The sequence below is a fragment of the Fundulus heteroclitus genome, chromosome 9 (assembly GCF_011125445.2).
Source record: "Fundulus heteroclitus isolate FHET01 chromosome 9, MU-UCD_Fhet_4.1, whole genome shotgun sequence".
In the NCBI taxonomy this organism is placed as follows: domain Eukaryota; kingdom Metazoa; phylum Chordata; class Actinopteri; order Cyprinodontiformes; family Fundulidae; genus Fundulus; species Fundulus heteroclitus.
This window is the reverse complement of record NC_046369.1, coordinates 29,735,204-29,755,969: the sequence shown is the minus strand read 5'-3', so window position 1 is coordinate 29,755,969 and position 20,766 is coordinate 29,735,204. Positions and strand designations below refer to the sequence as shown.

At 41.4% G+C, this 20,766-nt stretch overlaps 2 protein-coding genes across 5 annotated transcripts in view; one reads left to right on the top strand and one right to left on the bottom strand.

The window, feature by feature from the left end:
* Positions 1-8,084, bottom strand: part of suco (SUN domain containing ossification factor) — a 44,670-nt gene extending 36,586 nt beyond the window's left edge. For all 4 annotated transcript variants that reach the window (XM_036141436.1, XM_036141437.1, XM_036141438.1 and 1 more), the window contains exon 1: positions 7,788-8,084. In XM_036141436.1, coding sequence (XP_035997329.1) covers positions 7,788-7,840 — 53 coding nt within the window. In that variant the 5' untranslated portion in view covers positions 7,841-8,084. The remainder of the gene's footprint in view (positions 1-7,787) is intronic.
* Positions 8,085-9,662: 1,578 nt separating this feature from the next.
* On the top strand, positions 9,663-15,070 carry tmed5 (transmembrane p24 trafficking protein 5). Its single transcript, XM_012866408.3, has 4 exons — positions 9,663-10,007; positions 11,311-11,408; positions 11,509-11,692; positions 13,334-15,070. Exons 1-4 carry the CDS (start codon positions 9,819-9,821, stop codon positions 13,550-13,552), a joined length of 690 nt encoding a protein of 229 aa, XP_012721862.3. The 5' UTR covers positions 9,663-9,818; the 3' UTR covers positions 13,553-15,070.
* Positions 15,071-20,766: the final 5,696 nt, after the last annotated feature.

Sequence of the window (20,766 nt, the reverse complement as noted above, 5' to 3'; positions counted from 1 at the left end):
GATTGAGATCCTACAGCTTACAGAGATGAGCGGGAGCAAAAAGTGGCTCACTCTTAACAGATTTTTTTTTTTTTCTCTTTTAACAGAAATTTTCACAATAGTCAACAATGATTTGACAATATCAAAGTTTGCGTTAGGAGTCCGAAGGCGCCCGAGTGCTGATAGTGGAGGAATGAAGAGGTGTGACCCAGGGCTGTTCCTGACTTCAAGGCTCCAAAACAGAAATGTGTATAACATTACAATTAAGACATGATTGATATCCAACGTCACATATTAACCTGAACACTGGTTTTGTTCTCTTTCAGGATGCAGATGCTCGTTTCCTCTTAGCTAAAAGCGACTGAAACCTGTTGCTTCCGGTACCAAGTTTCAGCGCAGATGGACACGCACAGTTACCCAACAACAGATCTACCGCTATTTTAAAACGACTTCATTTGTTTAAAATGGAAATGACCACAGAAGAAAGAAAAAAAAAAAAAAACACTTCTATGGAACGATGCCACCGCTTTTAGACAGTTTGCGTTTTTTTTTGTGCCAAAAAAAAGTAACTTAGTATTTTTCTTTTGAAAATCATTTCAAAACTATAGATGTTACGCTACAGGTGGAATCTATCATCTTAATGTCACGTCTGCAACGGCAGCTTGATGCTCTCTGAAAACTCAGGTCCAACTTCTGCTCCCAGAACTTCTTAACTAGCTGGAAGGCTTCAGGACGTGCGGCGGCACGACCAGGGCGGGTACTGACTAAATGAAAATCACTTGATCTCGATTCCTATGAATGCCAGATAACAATTTAATAAATGACTGCCAAATTTAAACATTGGAGAAAAAACAAAAACAAAACAAAAAAAAAAGGTCACATACCAGTGTAATACGGAGCAGTTTAGGTCACTGCTAAAGCTTGTTTGGCTATCTGATCCCCAGGAATCTTTTTTCCCCCCCCGAACACAATAAAGTGTGACGCACACAAATCCTTCCAAATGTACACAGAAGCTTTTCTCTGGGTGAGCTGGACAGACACGCCTCTGTTTGGCGACACTCCTGCAAATGTCAAGCAGGTCGACTCGACCAGGTGACCAAGAGCACCGGATCCTGTTAACAAGCCAGAGGCCCTCTGACGGAAAACCCCACACGAGGACAGAGGTTTGCACGTCACACTAATAAAGTCCGGTAATGAAGACGGTTAGCCAGAACAAGTTATTATCCATTAAACTGTCAGACAACAATAAAAAGGTCCACTCAGGTCGAATAGTCCAAAGACACTGCCTTGCAAAAGTATTCACACCTCTTAAATATTTTCCACCATTGCTCCCACACACTTCAATGCGTTTTGAGAATATGTGTTTCAGACCAACGTACATTAGTACAGCGCTGTTTAGTCACAGGAAAAGAAGCAGTGGGTTAAGATTTTTGTTGTTTTTTTATAGCAAAGTAACCTAAAAAGTATAATTACAGTCAACCCCACTGAGTCGATCCACCTGCTGCTGCGATTACAGACGTAATCCTTTGTGTGGAGTCTCTACCAGCTGTGGACAGACAGACTTAACCGTTTCTGTCAGGTCGTCTTTGCAAAACTTCTGCAGCCAGAGTCTAAAGCTTTCTCCCAGCAGCTGACAGGACTCACTCACTCTGGGCTCTACTTAAAAGAATGCAGAAAGCAATTGGTTGCACTGGATATTCTTTAAGGCATCACATTAAATAAAAAGACACTAAAAACAAAGGCACGCCACACTTTGCAGATTTTATTAGTTCGAAACTGAAAACACTTTGTGATTCCCTCTTCTTGTCTGTAGCATTAGATCTTATAAATTACAATGAGATGGGTAAAAGTTTAAAAGGGGTATAAATCCTTTAATAGTTTAACATATATTATTGACAGGGTTTTTTTAAGAGCGTAGAAGTATGATTTTAGGTTCTACTTAAAAAAAAATCTAGTTTAGCTGTGAAGGTTTGATGGGATCCACACGTTTCCTTTTAGCAAGGAGGAAAAGAGCCACGGCTACGGCGTAGTGCTGCAGAGCACCTCGCCGGTTCCAGCCAGACGGGGATCAAACGGGCCTGGGAATGCGACGCTGGGAACGCCGGCGCAGGACAAAGGGAGGGAAGGATTCATTCATCTGATATAATTCACTGTGAAAGCAGAAGCCCCACAGCTCATCCGGGCCAGTTTAGGCCAACGTCAATAGCACAACACTGTCGGGACAGCCGGCAGAACCATGAAAGAAAAGGACAAACTTTATTATTCTAATTTAATACTTAGGAGACAAAGCAACAACATGTAATTGAAGCCTGATATTGTTTCGCCATCTAAATATTGCAGCTTCAGCACCTTGCTCTAAGTAGCCAGCTGATGGTGAATGTTTTATGTACCGCCGTCAGTCGAACATCCTCAGTACACCATGTTCCTCAGTGGGTCCACAGTCAGCCCCTCACGGGGGTCTCTTTCCGTGAATCGCCCCTTCATAAACAGTTCATAAACACAGGTACAGAGAACAAGGCTGTAACAACAAGCAGTACAAAAAAAAAAAAAAAAGAAAAACTAATAGTTCTGGGAGTATGAGCTGCCCGGTAGCAGCGGAAAAAAAAATCACAATAAACAACAAAAAAGCAAAGGGTGGAAAAGGGGTTTAAAAAAAGTTTTAAAAAAAAACAGCTGGTCTGTTTGTGCAGGAGAGCAGGGACGGTGAAGTAAGCTCAATCCGAGCAAAGGCCGTTTTACTGCATCTAGGTTTTAGAAAGCTCACGGACACACGAGCACTAAAAACATGTTCGATCAGTGGTTTAAAACCCGTCTCTTCCTGCGCCCTCTACCCTGAGCTGCACCCTCTTCTCATACAGGCAAACACACGCGTTACAACGTTCATGACGTTTCCTCCAACCTTTAAAAACCAAAAAAAAAATAACACTTTACCGCCCCCACCCTCTGAACATGATTCAGCAGCACACAAAACAAGTATTTTCTTTCCAACCACCGACAGAGCCTTAGGCTACCAGCTTGAATTCAACTCAAAGCACCTACTCCCAGAGAAATAACGCCTTCCTGCAAGGCAGCAGAGAGACGGCCTTTTATTTTTTTACTGACACAAAAACAAGCTGTTGAGATTTAAAAGTGGGGCCGGTTGAAGGTTTACTACTTTCAGAGTTGGAGATAAACCTCTGATTGAACGATCTTCTTAAAAGACTCATCTCCAAAGGCAAAGAAGTGTGCGGTGAAAAAGTGGAGCAGGGGAAGAGCGAGAGAGCTCTTTGTGTTCATTAGCCTCCATGGCCAGCGGGCAGGAACAATGCCCCGTGTCAGGCCCGGCTCCGTCGCACGGCGGAAAACTGGATCAGGCTGACCACAGCGTTGGACCTGAGGCGGTACCAGAGACCAACCCGTGTTAATGTGCTTCTAGTTGCTGCAAAGGCTGAGAAATAAAAAGCTTTTAAAACTGAGTTAAAACCAAGGCGCCCATTGGCCGGTTGATCTGCCGCTTATACGCTTTACAGCAGGTGCTGGGAGTGCTTTTATTTCCTAATTTATTTAGGAATTCATTTTCCTTCACCACCAGAAAACATTTAATGTTTATAAAAACATTTTATAGTAAAAATAATATGAAACTCAAACGGTTTTCCAAAGTAAATCAATGCCTGAAATGTCAGTTGTAGTTTACAGACATCTCAGAGGAAGACGTCGCTTTCTCTTTAGCCAAATATCACTTGTTGGAACTAACCCTTGGGATGCTGTGGTTTTACTTTACTCTCACTCTCCTTGCAATTCATTTAATTAGTGCTTTCATTTCATTTATGCCGAATGTAGACGGCAATCACAACTCTCTCAAGAACAGAGATTGTAGGTGAACTCACTCAATACTTTTTTCATATTACCTCAGAAATGTCTAGCTTTAGCTGCAACATAAAAGCATGGTTAGTATGAATAACAATCATTTGGCACCAGTGCTTTAAAAGGACATTGTTGGTCTCATTTCCAAATGATAATCAACTGGCGCCTCCACCCTCACTGCACAGGGACACTGGCTGAGCCCTGTGTGTGGGCCAGTGGTAGCACATCTGGCATCATATTTGGGCTTTTATTTGGGCTTTTAGGGTCAAACAGGCTTAATCTAAATCAATATTAAGAAATTAATAAAGGTTAATTTGTTTACCAGATTTTTTTTTTTTTGTGATAAAGTTGGATATGGACTGCGGTCGCACCGAGTGGACAGTACCAGAGCCCGATAAAGGCTCTGGTACTGCCACGAGGTGAGAAAGCTCCAGAAGGAGAAAGAATGAGAGCTAAAACTCATCGCCTCATCCTCATAGGTGATCTGAGAAAGAAACAGGTTGGACAAGCAACATGCCAGCGTCCGCCCCCACTGGATCAATGTTCAAAAGACAAGAACAACACAACGAGCTATTTTAACTCTACCTGAAAAACCTGACAAAAAGAAATTTTAGAAAAATTACAAATCTAGTTAGCAAACGGAATTCAACTGCCTCCAAAATCCAGCCTTTTTAAACCCCTGCCGATGCTCCACCTGCGTTTGCCTGGCTATCCTCTGTCTGTAGAGCACAACTAAAAGTTTTAACTGGTAAACCGGCTGCTGAATTATCCTTTAAAGTGCTAATCATGTTGCATAATAATAATAATCTTCAAACGACTGAATCTAATAAGCTTATAGGACATCCACAAACGAGCTGATGGAGACACGCTTTGTTTAAAATGCTCCTCTGCAAATATAATGTGTTTAAAAATATGATTCTTTTTGACACCGAGGCAGTTTAAAATATAAAAATAGCTTTCACAAAAACACAAAGACAGTCATAACCTGTTATAAAACTTAATGCGGTAAAAATTACCTTTAAACAGAGAGCGATAAAATAAAAACATCTGTTTGCTGGTAAGCTATCATTACTGACTATCCACCTGGCTGGAAATGTGCACCTTCACGTAAACGGCTCACAGGATCACCAGCAGCGCTGATTTCTACAGCCTGAGCCAGAGTGCCGTGAAAGCAAGCCAGATCCCTTTTGCTGACAACGTGAGAGCGGAGGGGAAGTTTGACAGCCACAGAAAGCAGTGGGCCTGCGTACTGCAGCCTGTACAAAGGGACGAGAGGAACGCACGCAAGAAATAATCCAGCAGAAACATCAGCATTAGCCCCGGCAGCTTTAAGCAGCGCTAACGCATTGGGCGCGCCACACCTACTTACAGAGATCTACCAGCAGCCTTTAAACAAACAGCTGCTTTTCAGAGCTAAAATCACTGCTCCCTGCCGCAAGGACTGCGTTCTCCCTCTTTTACGCCATTTCCTACAGGGGATCCGCGAGAGCTGGCACCAGGGGACGAGAAGCCAACGGCAGCACGCTAAAAAGGGCTTTTGCATTAGTGATGACTGGTGAGCAGATCAGAGCCCAGCCGTTAGTTGGTCTGTCGGAGCAAACCTCGGCTTCTCAGATCCATCCTATCCTTTATTCATTCAGCTTAAAAACAATACTGTAGTATTCTTTTTCTGAGACAAACGCATATACATCTGAAATTACTGAAGTGGTATACCTGAAAACAGAAAAAAAATTATTTTTAAATCACTAGGTGGGGTTGGGTATGTAGGGGGAAAAAAGCAATACCGTCATAGGGTCCTACAAAACATCTGACCTCAGAGGCTGTAATCAAAAGTTATGTCATCCAGCTCATTTCAATCTAATATTTTTTAATTGATTCAGTCACAATTACCAAATTAAATAGACAACTGATCAAAAATAACCTCTCTGTCAATCTGCATCTCTGAATAACGTTCTTAAAGGCAGAGAACAGTGTGTCGGTCCACTTCATGGCGGGATTTGAAACTCTCCCTTTTTTTTTATCCCGTGGATAAAAAGTCACATTAAGCATGTTTTGTGCAACAACATGTCTTCAAAAATAATCTATAGGAATTCTATAGGAGTTTGGGGGGAAAAATAATTATAATTTGTTTATAGGTGGAATATCAAATTTATGACACTCAAATTTAGTTTTTTTCCTTTTGACCAAACCCAGAACGTTTTCTTTGCGAAGCTTGAATACGGCAGTGGTTCTGCACTTTACTGACCTAGAAATGGTGATTTTATTTATTAATGATGACATCACAAAGCAGCAACCCCTGGCACGATCAATAAAACATGAGCATAAAAAGTCGGGATCCGACGCTACGAGGAAATGAGAAGAACAAGCGGTGCTATGAGGATGTGATCCTCCTGCCTCGTCTACAAAAACAAAACTTATGGTTCCATAACAGGAAGTTTTTTTGGAATTAAACTAAAGATGGCAAAAGATTAAAAAAATACTTTTATGTCTCAACTATGCATGAAATGAAACCCTTTACATTTTTAAAGATAAAACAACTCCACGGGGGGGTTAAAACAACAAAGCGTAGAGGGAATCGGAAGTACAGCTTGCATGCTTCCACTGGGTTAGTTGGCTGCTCCCGAGTCAACAATCTGGATAAAGTTGGCACGTTAGCTGGACTGCTAATCCAATTCTACAAACCCAGCACATTGTTACCTGCTGCGTGCCTCTGAGATTAAGCAAATGAATGAGTTGTGTTAGAGCTACAAAAGAAAAAAAAAGAAAAAACCTGCTTAAACACGCATCATTATTTTAAAAACGTGCATCGTTTACACAATACAACCTCTGTTTAACATTGATCCTTATATTTGGACATTGCCTTAAAATTTGCCAATATTTTACATCATTAACTGGGCCGAAGCACACATCATTTCTGAATTTATTCACAGCCTCAGATTTAACAATCAGTTTTTTTATGAGTCACCAGTTTTTCCTTAAAGACTAAAAAAAACAACAACTGTTTTTCTTTTTTTACAAACCTTGGAGGCTTTGAATCCCACAGAAAATCCAGGGGTTACAAAAAAACGATCCCTCTATTTAGACGCATGTCCCCTTGACCTTTTTCTGGTTGTTATCAATTCAAAATGTGCATGCTGCGTGTTAAAGGGTTTATAGATTCAGAAGGGCAGGACCTCTTAGTTTAGGTGCATTTAATTTCTAGGAGAAACAACAGCATTTGTCCTGCCGATACCCCAATCAATGCCTCCTTTTCTTTTTTTTATCGTTCTGTTGTGCAATTCTAATCTCTCTCCAAATGATTTGTGCTTATCTAACGGGGTTTTAACAAAAACAGTTCATTTATTAGCCAAATCAAATAGTATATAGTAAATAGGTGTCACAATATGTCATTTTCATTTGTTAGTTAGCATAAAAAAACAAAGATTTTTTTTTGGTAACCTTATGCAGTTTGGGGTGGGGGTATTACTACATGTGCTATATAAATCTATTGCTTGTTAGATTTTAAAGTATTTTCTGCATTTCTTGACCTACATGAATGATGCATTCATGCAGCTGAGTAACATATGCCAACACTGATCAACTCAGATTTAGCTAGCTGAGCTGCTATCAACAGCTGGCCTCACTAAACCACCTTAACAGCCATTTCAACAGAAAATGGGGGTAAGCTATGATAAGCAGAAGGGGGAGGAAAGTCAATTCTTTTCTCCAGACTCTCGGATATTGAACACAGCACGCTGAAACAAGCAGATCTTGTTAGCTAATGTAGCAGGGGAGGGGGGAGTCGTCTCTGTAAACATTCGCACTCGTGAATACAGGGCTACGAAAAAAAAGGAAGGACGAGGAACAGATAAACATGCCGGGGCACAAATGTATCTTAAAACGTGGTCAACCAATACTGCCGAAACGCCCATTTGTCAAACATGTCGTAACACGGTGAGTGAAGGAAGACAGGAGGCCGAGCTTACCAGCACAGGAGAGCTACAATGAAGCACACCAACAAAACGCGCAGCCTCTTCATTATCTTCCAGCGGGGACCGACATCCTCGCTATTTGGCTCGTTTCTGGTCTGTCGCGGCTGGACAATACACCGAAAGCTGGCTGCGTGTTAGCCGTGAGTCTGCTTTAATTAGGAAACAAGCAAGCCACGGTGCCCTGAAAGTAAGACCCACACTTCAGGGGGGGGGGGGATAATTCATTACGCGGACATCTCAGTCCTCGTCCTTCCCGGCTTCAACAGCCACTGCTACAAACCAGTTGCTGGGCTCCGAGTAACTGAAAGCCTCCCCCACGGCTGGCCAATCAAATCCCGCAACGAAATGTGTTGGCCAATCATAGGAGACTTGGCAGTGTCACAGATAATAAGAAGCCCCGCCTCCAGCGTTGAGGATGAGTTGGTGACCGTACAGCCGGACGCGTCATACTTTTTGAAAATGTAGATTAGTAAATGACGTCTTATTTAAACTCATTGCACAATCGCCCCTGGGTTCAAAGGAAAGCGCTTGACTTAACGCTTGTTATTCATGTATTTGGGCTTTTTGTCTTAAAAATTCAACTATTTTGAAGGTACGAGATGAACGTTGCCTCGCGAGTCGCGTATAAATCCAACAGTAAGATTGTGCTCTGTTACATTATTGTGTTTAATGTAAGGATACGTCCATTGTTCTAGGCCAGAGATCCCTTTAGTTTGTTGTTGTTTGTATGATCTGTAATTCTACCATATTTTGTGCTCATGTCTTCCCATATTGTCCATTCCTTCTATTTTTTACTCACAGATAAAACAGCGCAACCACGTCAAATAAACTATATAATATCCATGCACTTAAACCGTTGTATTTCAGTAGATTTTTCTGTGTGAATAAATATGTGTACGATGATAACATGATGAATACATGTGTAAAAAGAGAAGAAAAAAAGATGATATCTGTCTACATCCTGAGACAGTGTCTGTCTCAAAAAAGTCACCATGGTAACAGATGGTGACAATAAAGATTCTTTATGTTTTTTCTATCTTAATTCTTCATAAGTACTAATACAAATTCGTAATATATATATATATATATATATATATATATATATATATATTTCCTGATGACGTTTAATTTCACCATCTTTGATTGTGACTCTTGTAGTCTCTTCACTGAGTCATGTAACACGCAATTCCTCACAGTAGATTTGTAGTTATCAAGATTGAGATTGGGACCTCACTTGGGGTCGAATAATCAACACGTGTGAGGTTTTGAGATCAACTTCAAACATATAAACTACGAAAAGGATCATGGGAAAGCTTGTGAGAAATGTTAAAAGAGATTAAAAACGATATATTGGCCATGATGTCTGTGTTCACAGGTCTCTGAACCCCTTGTTTGATTATTTTAAATCTTCAAATAACCAAGCAAAACCTCAGTGAGTAAGAAATAAGGCATATGGCCAGCTCCGTTTCACATCTGAAAAATTGGATATGAAATAACCAAAACAGCTAAAGTGTAAAATGTTTAAACTGTTAAAGTTAAATCAAAATCTTAACATCACTTTATGATTCGAACATCATTTCAATTTATTGTTGTATCTTTTCTTTACGCTGCTTTTAGTCGTCAACCACCTGTCAAAAAAGAACTACATATTCCACATGGCAAACCGAATAAGGGGTCATAAAACATGCCTGTTGGAGATTTTTTTTAATGATTTAATTATTTATTTATTTTTTGCTTGTTTGTTTAATGGCCCAATTTATTCCTTTTATATTTTGTTAAAGAGGAAAAATAATATCTGGAGGAAAAATATTTTGATGGGATATTAATTTGAGTGATAAATAATTAAACTGTAGTTCTGAACAGGCGGGGTCCTGATCGTCCAGCGGTCTTCGCTGAGCGCAGTTTGACGCAAGTCAACTTTGGGCGAACGTCAAAAAAGAGAAATTTCGCCGGAGCTTTAACTTCATCTCCGTAACTCGGCTGCTGCTGTGGCTCTTTCGGACTCTGGCGGTCAGAGGTTTGAGCATGGAGCCGCTGCGGCTGTTTCTCTGCGTGCTGGCCGTGTTTATCTCGCTGCTCTCGGACAGGTTGGCGGCGCTCGCTTCCTTCTCCCAGGGCACGGACAGCGACTTCACCTTCAGCTTACCTGCCGGCAAGAAGGAGTGCTTCTTCCAGACCATGAAGAGAGGGGCTTCCCTGGAGATTGAATATCAGGTCATAAACTTTTTTGGCAGAGACCGGGACTGTGGGTTAGCCACCGCAGTGCTTAGCTGGCTTAGATCGCTTAAATCCAGATCCGTGGAGTCAGTTGACTTCGTGGCTCACCTTTTAATTACCACATCGCTAGGAACCAGTTTTGCCTGTCATTGCACTGATTTATTTCCCAAAATGGACTTCTCCCTCTGACCCAGATCAGATCTTTAGCAATGCCGTTTGGCCATGGCCACCGAGGTGGGCATTCCGGGCAGTTTCCACATCTTCTGGTGTCTAGCCTCAAATATTAAGCCTGTAGGTTTAAACTTTCCGCGTTAGACGTGGCAGAACATGAGAAGGAGAACCATATTTTCTCATTTTAAATCTACGACCGGGGTTTTTCTGGGGAACATGGCAAATGTGTCCATGCCCCCTTCAGCTGTCACGTCTCCCTACAGCTCAGAAACTTTAAAAGTGTTTTATTCGTGAGCTGTGATTTTTCAGAATGTTAAAAAATAAAAAACATGCATTTATAACAATGGTTTCTTCTTGCCGCTTTACCGTAAAGGTCAAGTTTGGGGGGAACATGGCTATCAGCTGTCCTGTTGGCAAATTGTTCCACCAGAGCAGGCTTTTTCTGCAGCTCCCACAGAGTAACCATGAGCCTTTTGACTGCTCTACTGCTTAATGCATTGAATTGAATTGAATTGATGTTTAAAGCTTTTGATATTGTTTATAGCTTTTTAAACCCCTCCAGAGGTTTATCTCGGTCCTGTCTGCTGAGTTCCTGGATCTCCATCATGCTCTTGGTCCAGGAACCAGCCTCTGGGTTCTTCACAGGACTACTGTGTGTACTGAGACTGAAGCAAAACTATTTAATCTACGGACTAAAAATGAAGACGGACAGCTAAGATGGATTTTATTTATCGGATCAAACGGGGCCTATGCAGTGGCAAAGGTTTTGGATTGTGATTCGGAAGTGATGTTAAACCCATTGTTTGTATTCCACTTTATAATTATGCACCAGTCTTTGCTGGTCTGTCACATAAAAAAACAACAACAAATAAAGCACATTCAAGTTTGTAGTTGGAATGTGGCAACAGGCAAAAATGTAGAAGATTAACGGGTTGTGAATACTGAATGCTGGCAAAGTGAACTTGTGATTAACGAGTAATGGCTATAATAGTAAAGGTAGTAATAATAATAGTCTAATTTGGATTTGTGAGCACATCTTTTGGCATTTCATGAGGATGAATTGTTTGGCCCCAGGCAGGATCAGCGTCTGAACTCCTCTTCCCTTTATCCCCCCCCCCTCCATCGACAGGTGCTGGACGGTGCGGGTCTGGACGTGGACTTCCTCATCTCCTCCCCTTCCGGCCAGTTGCTCTTCAGCGATCAGCGCAAGTCGGACGGCGTCCACACGTGAGCCACTTGCGGAGCACGTCCCGTGGAAATTTCCGCGGGTCGGTCCTCCTCTCTTTGACGTTCGCGGTTTCTCACTGCTCGCTCTGTCCCTTCGTAGCGTGGAGACCATGGAGGACGGCGACTACATGTTCTGCTTCGACAACGGGTTCAGCTCCATGTCGGAGAAGCTGGTGTTCTTCGAGCTAATCCTGGACAACATGGAGACGGAGGAGGACCCGGACGAGTGGAAGGAGCACGTCATTGGGATAGATACTCTGGACATGAAGCTGGAAGACATCATGGTGAGGCGGGAATCTGTGCACAACCCCGCGTAGTTTGTTTTAATCTTTTTCCTCTGCTGTCTCCCACTGAGAGACTTGTCCCTGTGCCATAAAGCTCCCCCACAGCACAGCATCCTAAGCAAACCGGCGTATGTCACAAGAGCAGAGAGCCTCAGGACCTCTCTTCTACCGTCTGACGCCAGCTCCCTGTTGCCGTGACGCTGCCCCGCTGTCAGAATGGCTTTTATGTGTCAGAAGTCACAGAGGCATGACGCGGTAAAGAGCAGGAAGTGGTGTTTTCCAGATGTAGAGGAAGTTGTTTTCTCAAGGAGGAAGGAACACATCTGACTGCACAGCTTGCTTAGGAGCTTTTACACCAGCGTAGCTAAGCAGGCATTCCCTATCGGACCCTTCATGTTTCCACATTTAGTCGTTTTTAGACGTCGAGCTTCTGTTTTTACTGCAGTTTTTCTGTGATCCCAAATATCTGTGTCCCCCGCCGTGCTTCAGCGTGTTGTCGTGGTAGAGTGTTTGTTTTCAGGCCAGACGTAGCGCTTTCTACGCTGGCCAAAAAAGTGTCCGTTCTGGTCTCATCTGACCAGGAACGTTCTCCCGCGTGTTTGCATCCCCTGCTTGGTTGGCAGCAAACTGCTCACAGGGTTCCTCAAGCCTCTCTTCTTTTCATTGTTCTAGGGCTGGGCGATATGGATTAAAAAATAAATCTCAGATTTTATCATACCAAATCCGATTAATCGATTTTTTTTTTCCCTCCTTTTTGTTTCATAAAAAGAAATTAAAGAAATAATTTTAAAACCTTGCTTTTATGTCAAGCATTTCGTCAGGGAGTTGACCTGAATTCAAAGTGCAACTAAAAACAAGCTGTGAAACATGCTTGTAAAACAAGATGGCAGCCGTGCCATTATAAACAATGAAAATATAACAAAACATTTGCTGCTAGTGGTATTACACATTGAGCTAAGAACAGGCTTCACTGCACTTGTGAACTTCAAACTAAGTTAAAAAAAAAAAAGTAAATGAAGTACCTCGTATTACGGTAAAAAAAAGTTTCCACTTAACAATATTTTGACAATATATTTGCCTAAACATATATTCAGCATCACATGCTGTTCTCTTCATGGAAACCCAATGAGTGTATTGGCAAAATAAAATCCAGATTTTCCAAAAATAAAATTTTTAAACAATTGTAAATTCGAATTAATCGATTAAATCGATTTATCGCCCAGCTCTACACTGTTCCATAAAGGCCAGATTTTTGTTGCACAACTAATCCTCTTAACAGATTCTCCCACCTGAGCCGTGGATCTCTACAGCTCTTCCAGAGTTACTGTGGGCCTCTTGAAGCCAACGGGGGGATTGAACAGTGAGCTGTTTAGAGCTTGGGGTATTGTTTGCTAACCTAACCCTGCTTTAAATGTCTCCACAACCTTCTCCCTTGACCTGTCAGCTGTTCCCTGGCCTTCATGGTGCTTCATGTTCTCTGAAGAACCTCGCGTAAAATCTCAGTGAACTACGCTGAAGTGTAAGGCTGTATCATGGCAGCATCTGGCCTTTTCAAGCGGACAGGATACCCTTTGAAAGGGGCAGTGCTAGCTCTCTTCAGATCCCGCCTAGCTAACGACATTTTTGCATTCTGTCCCCCAGGACACCATCAACAGCGTCAAGTCTCGGCTGGGGAAAAGCGTGCAGATCCAGACGCTGCTGCGGGCGTTCGAGGCTCGCGACCGCAACCTGCAGGAGAGCAACTTCGACAGGGTGAACTTCTGGTCGGTGGTCAACCTGGCGGTGATGATGGTGGTGTCGGCGGTGCAGGTCTATTTGGTGCGCTCGCTGTTTGAGGACAAAAGGAAGATCCGCACATAACGTCGCCCCAACCGGACGGACAGGAGCCGACTCGTCAGCGCGGCCGCGTTAGGGGGCGTCGTGTTGTTTTCCTCAGTACCGCCGTGTCTCTCAAACGTCAGCAGAGACGTTTGTTCAGGACAAATCCGCCCACTGTTGTCGCTTTGGTTTTCTGTCCCCTGGAGTTCAGTGTCGACTACCGATCTCTCCTCTCAACTATCTTTCTATATAAAAAAAAAAAAAGTTCCCTCTTTAAAGCTTTATACTGTCACAAGGTCCTTCTTAGCTGCTGTAGCGGTTTACAGAACATGTCAGAAGAAGCATGTTTACGATATGCAACTATTTTTGTTACTGAGCCAAAGTGTTGCCAGGCGAGCGGGCAATTAGCTAATATTCTGTTTCTGAGTGAAAGTAGATGAAGAAGAGGCTTGCTGCCTGGAGAACTTATTTCTGCCGACCAGGAGAAGGAGGAGAAACCAGTCGGGCAGCAAGTCTTAAATAGTCTAAAACGAATCTACCTTTGAATTGTTACCTGTCAGTCAGTGGAGTGTTGCTGAGATCAGCCACGCCCTGTTTCCACGCCGCCGCTCAACAGCCAGGTGTGTGGAGAGGGTGGGCGGGGCTGCGCTGCTAACCCGGAGGACCGTGGAGGAGGAGAGGAATCCACGGCATCCACGGCGGCTGCTGGGTGTCCGCTTACAGCCCACCTACCCGGGGAAGACGCCCGGTCCGTTTGTCTGTCCAGTGACAGAAGTCTATTTCGGTCTGACTGACACCTGGAAGGTCACCGCCGCTCCGTGTAACACGATCCTCACCTGCGTCAGCCTTCTAGATGCTGCCGTCTGTGCTAAATCCATACATGTTTGTTCAAATCTCCTGATTATTGCACTGCCTTTGAACAACATTTTTAATTCATTTTCTTTGGCTTTGAGCACTGGAGTGTTAAGGAAAGGTCCAATACTGAAGGTTTTCATTCATTTTGTTTGCCTCTTCTCTGTTAAGGACCTGCTGTGGCTTATCTTTGTTTTGTTTTTCCCTCACTTTTCTTTTTTTTTTTTTTACTTGACTTCAATGCTTGACCCCTTCTATCTATAGTTGCATCATGAGATCAGGCCTTTACTGTAGAGCCTTATGATTAAAGTGCATAAATTCAAGCACCTATTAATATTATGCAAATTTATTGTATGACTTGTTCCCTGTTTTTTTCATCTTTAATCTATTTTGCATATAGGAGTCATTTGTCTGCTCAGCATTCATCACTGTATGGGTGTGTTTGTTAAGATTCTGGTATTCTTATAATAAAATTATAAACAACAATTCTGATCATTTTAAAGTGCTTTAGCCATCCTGGTAGATTATTAAAATGTTTTATAGTGTTTGTATGTTACTAAGAAGGAATAAAGTGCTCTGTTACTCTTTTTAAAAATATTTTCTACGATTCTGATGGAGCGGTGGAGGCGGGTTGGGGGAACCCTGACATTTACCCACCTATGTCCTGTACTTGTAGATGTGTATAAATTTTAAAAAGCCTATTATTTATCCTCTGTGTCTTTCTTTATGCGTCTGCATGGGCTGGCAAGAGATTTCTAATAAAATGCAATGGTTCTCAGGGGGTTATCGCTGCATCGGGTGATCTGATTACTTTTATTGAAACAGAAAACTATTCCTACTGCTGCTAAAATAGAAGATTTTCATCATTGCCGTTGAAAAACATGTTCTGGCGTTTCTAAAATATTGCCATTTTGATTAAGATGCAGATATACTCAAAAAAAGGTAATCCACAGCTTAATTTTCAATTGCTTGTGTGCTCTCTTGCAACTGTAGTAAAAAAAAAAAACGGAGCGATACATCGCTCTTATTTAGTTTTCCCTCCATGTCATGAAATATTTCCTAACAACCAAATTAGTCGTCCTTGTAAGCATGGGAATGGTGTGCTAGCCTGCTTTCTGCCAGCTGTGAGGCAGTGCGCAGCAGCAGGGGTTGCTTTGGTCTCTGTCATCTCATTAAAACGCCTTCAAACCTGAGAACATGCTGCTTTACTGGGAGAGATAAAACCTTTATTGGGTATCTGCCACCTTTTTCGTGCGGGGCTGTAAAGCTGTGATGATCAGACACTTCATCGTTTCAGGGGGAGGCGGCCTTTCTGAGCAGTGAGTCCTTGGAGAGATGAAACGAGATATTTGGGATTCTTGTTCAAGTTTAAAATGTTTTTTTTTTTTTTTCATTTTGATCCATGATGCTTAATTTCCTATCAGATACCATGTGGATGATCTAGTCCTGGAAACACCGTTGATGTCTGTCTCCACCTGTAAGAAATATTTGTCACATGCAATGAAAACGCAAAGTAATGGGCCATTTTCCTAAAATGGTTGTTTTTAAACAGACTAACAAAGACTGTCGTACAAACGTCAGTAGTGTCCTCTTATTGGTATTTAGAAATGATTACAAATTCTTTTTTACTAATAATTATTTTGGAGGGAAAAGTGATCAAAGTAACTGCAATCTTTGCTTCATCAAAAACTGCTCAGAAGAAAAGTGCAGTGGGGAAATGTTTGGTAAGTCCTAGCAGGACCTGACGTGGATGACATTGAGCCAGGGACGTGCAGAGACCGTTGAAGGGGCAGGTGCTCAAATTTAAAAGAGGGCACATGGGGCACGGATTTAAAACACGATACAGAAACATACCTTGCTATACATCCGGCTGAAATGTACCAACCCATACTATAAAGAATGTAACATGGAATCAAGGGCGTAGGTTTGATTTGAACTTTGATTTGAACTTTAACCCTAGGGACACTTCATTGCTCTGACATCATTGGTCCTACGCAGTATGCATGCTCCTATTTCTTTATGCTTGACTTGAGCGTCAGGGCGCGTTTCTTCTGTCTAAAGAGAAAAGCAGTATTTCTTACTACATTTATACAAATTTTATAAGCACGACACACACTAGATGCTTTTTGTTAATCTGGTGGCCTAGTGGTTAGAGCATTGATCTTGGGTCCCAGAGGTTCTGAGTTCAACTCCCACAGACTACCATCCTGGGTCCCTGAGCAAGACACTTAACCCCGATTGCTCCCCTGGCGCCGCACAGTGGCAGCCCACTGCTCACCAAGGGGATGGGTAAAGATGCAGAAGTGACTTTATCCATTGTGAGATCATTAAAGTTCTATTATCATTATAAATTATAAAGCAGCGCCCGATCTGATGAACGTTGAATTGAGACTTTTTTCCCACTTTGAAAAAGTTTGCATTTGAACTTACCAGCAACAGAGACCTATCAATTTTTACCATCTGCAACATTCCAAACACATTTCTTACATCATATATCTGAAGAGTAGATAACAGCTTCTCCTTACCTACATCTTCTCAGACAATTAAATTATTTCCCTACCAATAGTGAGTTGTCGATGTTTAAATGTGCAGTAAATCTTAATACATAAGGAGCATGGAGGACCCAATACTGTACTTTGAGTAAGATTGGTGACACCAAAACTGAATTGTTTCATGAGTGGTTGTCCATTTCATCACTCAAATGAGAACCACATACTATTGGTATATACTAGTAAGACTAATAAAGAACAGCAGATAAAACTTTAAGATACGTTAAGGCCTATATTAAATACATTTTACGACCATATCAACAGATTAAATACTTTTTACTTTTTTGGTGTACCAAATTACCCTCGTAATGAAGTAATATTTTATGGATTAAGTCCCTGATGATAAGAATGTCTAGCTCCGCCCCTGGTTTGCACTAATTTACTAATAGACAGTGTGGAAATCTTTGTACAATAAAAGCAATGTAAATAGTGTTCCTCGGTTGTATTTGTCGTAATTCTAATTCTAGAAGTAGAAATAGTGAAATAAATAGCACTATCATTTTGTGAAATCCTAATTACGCTATTATAAATAAGTAAAAGTCTAAACAAAATATAGCAGTTGTTTAGGCAGCATATAGTGTTGTTGTGTTGTATATCATATAAAAGAAATATCACCTGCTATTTATACCTGAACTGCATCAGAGGGTCAACAAAAAAATTAAACAATAATAGCAACGAAATATTGGTAAAAGGGAAACCCTCACCTTTTCTTTTTCAGGCAGCTGTGGCTAAGAATCAGAATTTTTAATAGTCTACAGTCTTTGCTTTTCCATCTTTCCAGCCGGCTTCAGAACTCCAGCCTGGCACAAAATATTTAGTTTTATAAAACAGATTAGGTTTCTGTTGATAAATGCATTATACTAGATGCTATTTTGAGATGCTAACGTTGGTTACTTACATTTCTCAAGTTCCATAAATCAAAACTCTCTCGCCTGCTTCTTTACAGAACTGCACTCAGCAGCTTTCACCTATTTTACTGCAGATAATTCGTTTCTTAACTGGGACTAGTTCCGTAGCCTAGTATTAATTGTGGTAACCACAGTATTCCTGTATGATAACTGTAAAACTGAAATCTCCTCTCCAAGCAAGCACGCACAAGGACAGACTAGAAAACAGCCAATCAGAAAGAGGGAAGGCGGGATTTAAAGCAGTATAACCAATGACAGTGGAGTTAAACAGCACAGAGCACAGTCAAGTGTGCTGCAGATTTAAAGGGGCAGGACCACTGAGCTATATTATACACTGGACTGCTGATTTTGCCGAAAAACTGAAGTCACTGGCCGCCATCTTGCTACTCCCTACTCTCACAGAATCCCATAGGATTTGGTTGCAACAACAAGCAGTTTTCTGACTGTGTGAAAATATTTCACAGGTAATTCTACAGTCAGTGGATGTACTAACACTATTAACTACTAGGAAATTAGGTGCTGAAATATTTTACATGTTATTCATAATAAATATATATATATGTATATATAAGTATGTGTATATGTATATATGTATACACATATGTAAATATATGTTTTTGTACATTGTTATTTATATATTTATAAATGTTAAACATATATATTTAAATGAATAAAATGCAAAATATTTCAGCACATGACTTTCTCAGTACTTGATAGTTTTAGAACATAACATAAAAGTATATGGCATTTGACATTTTAAAAGTCTTAAGCCCCTCCTGAACATGAGAAAATCCTCGTTATTCGATGCTGTAGCGCACATATTCCCTAGTTACTGGGGGGAAATAGGGAGTACCAATATGGCGGCTGGTGGCTTCAAAGCGACTCGTTCAAACAGACGGTGATTAGCACTCCAGTGTATTATATAGCTCAGTGGGCAGGACAGACTGGCCAGCGTGAGGCAGCGGAGCTGGGAGCTGCGAGAGGAAAAGTAGGGCAGAGTGAGGGTACGTTATGTGGATCATGTAACCAGCCACGGTAGATCTAAATTATTATTCTTTTGGACATGCACCATGCACACACACACCAACAAACACGCACAAAAAAAAAAAAAAAAAAAAAAAAAAAAAAAAAAAAAAAAAAACTGACAAAAGGGCACTTTGGGCACCAAGGGGCAAAGGGGCAGGTGCTCAAGCCCCCCCCCGCCCCCCCCCTCTGCACGTCCCTGCATTGAGCCATTAGTCCCCAAAAGATCTTTTCCGTTTTTACTTTTTTTTGTTTTTTGTCTTTCCTAAATGTTTCAGATCATGAAATTTTAACACCAGAAAAAGATTACACGAATAAATGCTGGAAGCAGTTTCAGACATTTTCAGTTGTATGAAAAGCGCTATTCTCAACAACTTCCCTCTCTGTAAAAGGGCAATTGTCCCCAAAACATAATCATTTGTTTTGCCAACCTTGGTGCAACAAGTGCCATTAAAGCATTCGGGATAACTAGCAATGAACCTCTTAGATTTATGTGGAGGAATTATGATCCACTCTTCTTGATATAATTGTTTTCATTCAGTTGCACTGAGAGGTTTCAAGCATGAACAGCCTGATTAAGTTTTTCAAAGCATTTCCATTTTATCTCAGTCTAGACTCTAGACTTTGAGTAGGCCCTTTAAAAACCTTAATTTGTGTTCTTTTTCAGCCTTTCAGAGATAAATTATGTGTCACGCAGCATAACCCCAGAGAGCACTTGAACTCGAGGCCAGGAGCAGAAACGTTGTCTGTCAGGATTTTTTGGTAGGGAGCAGGATTCATGGCTCCGCCATGGCTCCATCATCCACGTTCCAGAGAAGCAGTCTCCACCTGGCCTTCACAATACAATCACCATGTTTTATACCAGATGTGATGGCATACACGCCTTCCCAGAAGTTGATCTCTTGTGTCATCAGTACACAGAATATTTCGGCAAAACTCTTGGAAATCATCAAAATGCTTTTTGTGTTTTGTTTTTTTGGGCAATGTATGACGGGCCTTTATGCTCGTTTTGATCGCCGTTGTTTTTTTTTTACCTTGCAACTCTTTCTTATTGTTGCGTCAGGTTCGCTAAACTTAACTGAGATAAGTAAGATGATGCTGTGGCTTGTTTTGTGAGCTCCTGGATGAAGTATGCATACACTGCTTTTTTTCAATGTTGGTTGGCTGGCCACTCCTTGGAGGGCTCTCACTGCGGTTTGCTGAAGTCCTGTATGCCTTAAAACCCTTAAACTTTAATGTATCTACTGGAATGTTACTTTTCATAAAAAGTTGGAAAGCCATTTTTCTTTGGGATTGGGTTCTGTTGTCGGTGAGTGTACCTCTGGTTTCCGTGAGGCTGTTTTGACAGTACGTACCGTTTTCTTGGCTGTTTGCGGCTCCTTCGATGCACAGCTGACACCGGCAGGTTCTCTTTCCCTCTGAGGCATTGCTACGGGCAGAAGCGAATGTGGTCTGTGTTCTGAGAGGCTTTACAAGACATCGTAACACAGGAACGTTTAAAAGTGGAACACAAACCCTTTAAGCCATAAGACTTGTAAGCTGAAAGATATGAGGATACCATTTAGAGGACGTGCTGATCTGCTGGTTCCGTCTTATGAGTTCAATAGAGAAGGGGCCACATATGTTCAGCACGGACACCTTGTCAAGAAACAGATAAAACCATTGACAATATGGCTGGCAGATATTTTGAATCTGAAACGCTACAACCAAAGAAAGATTATTTGTCAAAAGGGATTTATATATATGATTGTAAATACATCACATAAAAGAAAAGAGTAACAATATTTGCAGACATGTGTAAATATTTTGGGATTATGCATTTAATTGATTATGCAATTAATCAATTAAACCTTGATTTTCGCATACTGTATATTAAATAATATAAATGCTTTGGCTGAGCTTCACAACTGCTTAACGGGTTGGT